Below are 5,643 nucleotides of genomic sequence, written 5' to 3'. Positions count from 1 at the left end.
TGCAGGATACAAAATTAATACACAGAAATCTCTCGCATTTCTTTTTTTTTTTTTTTTAACATTTATTTATTTAGTTATTTATTTGGCTGCACCAGGTCTTAGTTGTAGGACGCGGGATCTTCATTGCAGCACCCGGGATGTTCACTGCAGCGTGTGGGCTCTTTTAGTTGCGGCATGCAGGATCTAGTTCCCTGACCAGGGATCGAACCCAGGCCCCCTGCATTGGGAGCACAGAGTCTTAACCGCTGGACCACCAGGGAAGTCCCTCTTACATTTCTATACACTAACAACGAAAGATAAGAAAGAGAAATTAAGGAAACAATCCCATTTACCATCACAAAGAATAAAATACTTAGGAATAAACCTACCTAAGGAGGCAAAAAACCTGTACTCGAAAACTATGAGACGCTGATAAAAGCAATCGAAGATGACACAAACAGATGGAAAGATATACCATGTTCTTGGATTGGAAGAATCAATACTGTCAAAATGACTATACTACCCAAGGTAATCTAGATTCAATGCAATCCTTATCAAATACCAATGGCATTTTTCAGTAGAACAAAAAATTTCAATTTGTATGCAATCACAAAAGACCCTGAAGAGCCAAAGCAATCCTAAGAAAGAAAAACAGAACTGGAGGAATCAGGCTCCCTGACTTCAGACTATACTACAAAGCTACAGTAATAAAAACAGTATGGTATTGTCACAAAAAGAGAAATATAGCTCAATGGGATAGGACAGAAAGCCCAGAAATAAACTCATGTACCTATGGTCAATCTATGACAAAGGAGGCAAGAATATACAATGGAGAAAAGACAATCACTTCAATAAGTGGTGCTGGGAAAACTGGACAGCTACATGTAAAAGAATGAAACTAGAACATTATCTAACACCATACACAAAAATAAACTCAAAATGGATTAAAGACTTAAATGTAAGACCGAATACTATTTAAAACTGTTAGAGGAAAACATAGGGCACTCTTTGACATAAATTGCAGCAATATCTTTTTGGATCCACTTCCTAGAGTAATGAAAATAAAAACAAAAATAAACAAATGGGACCTAATTAAACTTAAAAGCTTCTGCACAGCAAAGGAAACTATAAATAAAATGAAAAGACAATCCTCAGAATGGGAGAAAATATTTGCAAACAATGCAACCAACAAGGGATTAATCTCTAAAATATACAAACAGCTCAATATCAAAAAAAAACCCAATCAAAAAAATGGACAGAAGATCTAAATAGACATTTCTCCAAAGAAGACATACAGATGGCCAAAATCACATGACAAGATGCTCAACATCCCTAATTATTAGAGAAATGCAAATCAAATCTACAGTGAGGTATCACCTCACACCGATCAGAATGGCCATCATCAAAAAGTCTACAAACAATAAATGCTGGAGAGGGTGTGGAGAAAAGGGAACCCTCCTACACTGTTGGTGGGAATGTAAATTGGTACAACCACTATGGAGAACAGTATAGAGGTTCCTTAAAAAAACTAAAAATAGAACTAGCATATGATCCAGCAATCCCTCTCCTGGGCATATATCTGGAGTAAACCATAATTACAAAAGATACATGCACCCCAACGTTTCATTGCAGCACTATTTACAATAGCCAAGACATGGAAGCAACCTAAATGTCCATCAACACAGGAATGGATAAACAAGATGTGATACACACACACACAATGGAATATTACTCAGCCATAAAAAAGAATGAAATAATGCCATTTGCAGCAACATGAACGGACCTAGAGATTATCATACTAAGTGAAGTCAGTCAGACAGAGAAAGACAAATACCATATGATGTCACTTACATGTGGAATCTAAACAAATGATACAAATGAACTTATTTACAAAACAAAAACAGACCTACAGACTTCAAAAACAAACTTATGGTTACCAAAGGGGAAAGGTGGGAGGGGAGAGGGATAAATTAGGAGTTTGGGATTAACATATATACACTACTATAAATAAAATAGATAAATCAACAAGGACCTGCTGTATAGCACAGGGAACTTTACTCAATATTCTGTAATAACCTATATGGGAAAAGAATCTGAAAAAGAATGGAAATATGTATATGTATAACTGAATCACTTTTCTGTACACCTGAAACTAACACAACATTGTAAATCAACTATACTGCAACATAAAATAAAAATTAAAAAAAGAATAACTTCAATTGCAAAAAAAAAAAGAAAGAAGAAATGTACAAAGGAACCTAGAATATCTTATTATACCAAATATAAAGAAAGCTATCAAAGACTATTAGAGTCACGTTAAATGACTCTGGAGCCACTAGTCAACAAGAACCATTGAGCAGGCCTGACTACTGCTCCATGGGATGGGAGACACCTGGGACTCTTGACTGCTAGACCCACAAGGACAGCAGGGACTGTAACCACCATTCAAACCTCCTCGTCAGTCGCACAGTGTGGGCAAACCTCTGGTCCCAGGAATACGGCCTGGTGGGCCACAGGGGCCTGACGCCCAAGGGCAAGTGTGCAAGAGCTAACTGCAAACGTGTGTTCCACTGTGACTCAGCATCGAGGCTCCCTGGAATCAGTTCTCAGGTCTGGCTGTGTAGAGATAGATGAGGCCACAAAAAATTAAAAATGAACCAAAAAACCACTGAGCAGAGAGAGGGCAGTATGAGCAACAGTAAGAATAAAAACTCCAACAAGAGGAAGATATATTAGGCTAATGATTTGTTGAAAATTAAAGCTTCTGAATTATAACACATTTCCCTTTCACTTTTTTTGACCCAGACAAATACCACGTTTATTTCACAAACACTGGGAAGATGGGTTGGAGGTAGAGGTGGGACACGGGTGCAAAGCTGCACACAGTCATCAGCAGCCCACTCGTCACACTGAGGGTCCAGCCAGGCAGCGCCTCCAAGTCCACAGGCAGCAGAAGTGAGTGCAGGGTGGGCCCTGAACACCAAGCCCCCTGAAAGCCTAAGGGGCACAGCTCCAGCTGTCCCGGGAAAACCACAAATAAATAAGAGTGGGGGGTGGCCCCACCCACACAGATCATCTAATCACCCATCTTCACTCTGGAGGTCTGAAGGATTGCAACGATGACCCCAAAGAGGCCGATGGCGCTGCCAAAGATCTCCACGATGAGAAGGATTGCAACGATGACCCCAAAGAGGCCGATGGCGCTGCCAAAGATCTCCACGATGAGAATCTTTACAAAGAGGCTGGGGTTCTGCACATCAGCCAAGGTGGCTCCACTGCCCACGATGCCCACACAGACTCCACAGAAGAGGTCAGACAGGCCCAGTGTGAGGCCAGTCCCAAACATGGAGTAGCCTGCATGGTAGTTTTGATGGCCAATGGCCTTGGGGTCAGTAGCACTGCAAGGCTCAGCCATGTTGCTAATGACAATCGCCATGATGATGCCGTAGACGGCCACAGCCTCACAGAAGACGATGCTGATCAGGTTCTTGGTCTTAATCCTAGGGGCCTTCACCCCTTCCCCAGTGATGTAGATGCCCCATGCTGTCCCAGCCACAGACAGGGAGATAGCTAGGCCAATGCCCAGGTTTGACCACATGACGGGGGAAGTCTCCGTCAGGAACCTTGCCACATCAAAGCGGGAGCCCAAGTCAAAAATGGTGTAGCAGATTCCCATGACGAGCAGGCAGGGCCTGAAGGCCACGAAGACCCCGGAGTAGAGCAGCACTAGCCCCGTCATGGCGGCAACAACGCCATGGGGGAGCGGGAGCTCAAACCGAGTCCCTGCATCCGCTGTCCACCCTGCAGCCTGTGGGCCCGCCCCACAGTGTCACCTCCCCTTTCATTTTTATTGTGATTCCTTTTCCCTGTTATTTTTCATTGTACCAGTAACATTATTTTTAGAGGAAAAACATTGAAATACAAACATTAATATATGTATTTGAAAGTAGATATTTTCCCAATACTAAGCACATGTTGTATCATACATTTTCCATGTTGAAAATATTCTTCTCTCTGTGGGAGAGTACCAGCTGTTTAGTGGTATGCAAAGGAACTTATTTTACCCTTAATCCACTGAATCTCCTAGGGGATACCACTGTAAAATATGTCAATGTTTTTTTTTTCCTAGAAATGGTCTACTAAATATTTAATCTCTTTTCTTTATTGTCTTCAGAAATTAAAACATTAGCATGAAAAATTTCAAAATTTCTTAATTATTTTTATTTGGGAAAAGTGTACTCATTAGAATATATGGAATATTAAACCCTAAATAAGAGGACTTTATATCAAAAGAAATATCATTAATCATCTAATATAACGAATGTCAAAAATTCTATTTGTGTTCCTGCCAAAATACAGAAACTTATTTTTAAAAATTGAACTATTACTTTCCTTGTGTGTGTGTGTGTGCGTGTGTGTGTATGTAATTCAGATTTTATTGCTTATTATATCATTCCATACAATTTTAAGTAAACAGACTTTGAGAAAATATACTGGGAATATTAAACAGATGATGGCAATATTGATGAAAATGTTCAAGTGTTTTACATAAGGTAGTAAGAGGCACCACTGCCACCATCACCCTCCAAAATTTGTATGTTTCACATAAAAAGAGTAAAATAGTTCATTGGCATTTAACTAGCATCATTCTTTGTAATTTATGCACCAAGATACACCTAAACAACTGCAGAATCTTCAGAGCAAAACAAAGAATTTTCTTTCACTAGCAGATATAGCAGTTTCAGTTTCTTTAAAAAACAAGCAAACATGGGCTTCCCTGGTGGTGCAGTGGTTAAGAATCTGCCCGCCAATGCCGGGGACACGGGTTCGAGCCCTGGTCCGGAAAGATCCCACATGCTGCAGAGCAACTAAGCCTGTGTGCCACAACTACTGAGCCTGCGCTCTAGAGCCTGTGAGCCACAACTACTGAGCCCGCGAGCCACAACTACTGAAGCCTGCGCACCTAGAGCCCGTGCTCCACAACGAGAAGCCACCGCAGTGAGAAGCCCGCGCACCGCAACGAAGAGTAGCCCCCGCTCGCCGCAACTAGAGAAGGCCCACACGCAGTAACAAAGACCCAATGCACCCAAGAATAAAAATAAAATAAAATAAATAAATTAAAAAAAAAAAAACAAGCAAACAAATCAACACAACTACACACACAGCCCCAAAACAAAAGTTGGCATATTTCAGTGGTCCTGAATTTTGATGTTTCTATTGTATTAATTAAAGAAATAAAATGTGATTCAGCATTTAAAAATGAGACTGATCTTCTTCACCATAATTATACTTACTTTATAATTCAAACGATTTAACTGAAGCCGATGTTAACCCAGCAAAAACCATGGATACAACTCAAACTGCTCTTTGGCTAAGGAAATTTCTTTAAAAGTTAACTATTCTTTAAAAACTCAAACCCAAGCTGCACAGGTGTAACTTTAAGAACCAACAACTGACCCTTCTAGAAACCACAGCCGTAGTTCCAAGTGTTTTGAAGCTGGGGAACATATACAGAATCACTGTAAATCGCACATACACATCAGTAACTTCCTGATAAAACTGTACTAATAGTTTCCTCTACTACTGACTAAAAAAATAAATCAAGCAGGTGGTACAGTTCAGCATTTAAAAGACTTCTATGCCTATTTTTACAAAGATGCTTGG

General features: G+C 40.3%; 1 protein-coding gene across 1 annotated transcript; it reads right to left on the bottom strand.

The window, feature by feature from the left end:
- Window positions 1–3,039: 3,039 nt before the first annotated feature.
- LOC133096337 (V-type proton ATPase 21 kDa proteolipid subunit c''-like) lies at window positions 3,040–3,718 on the bottom strand. Its single transcript, XM_061197896.1, has one exon. It carries the CDS (start codon window positions 3,716–3,718, stop codon window positions 3,056–3,058), a length of 663 nt encoding a protein of 220 aa, XP_061053879.1. The 3' UTR covers window positions 3,040–3,055.
- Between the last annotated feature and the right edge of the window lie 1,925 nt (window positions 3,719–5,643).

The sequence above is a fragment of the Eubalaena glacialis genome, chromosome 8, assembly GCF_028564815.1.
Source record: "Eubalaena glacialis isolate mEubGla1 chromosome 8, mEubGla1.1.hap2.+ XY, whole genome shotgun sequence".
In the NCBI taxonomy this organism is placed as follows: Eukaryota; Metazoa; Chordata; class Mammalia; order Artiodactyla; family Balaenidae; genus Eubalaena; species Eubalaena glacialis.
This window is presented reverse-complemented; position numbering and strand designations above follow the sequence as displayed.

Excerpts from the sequence above, each read along its gene's own strand:
- LOC133096337 (XM_061197896.1), bottom strand. The coding sequence starts at position 3,718 with ATGACGGGGCTAGTGCTGCTCTACTCCGGGGTCTTCGTGGCCTTCAGG.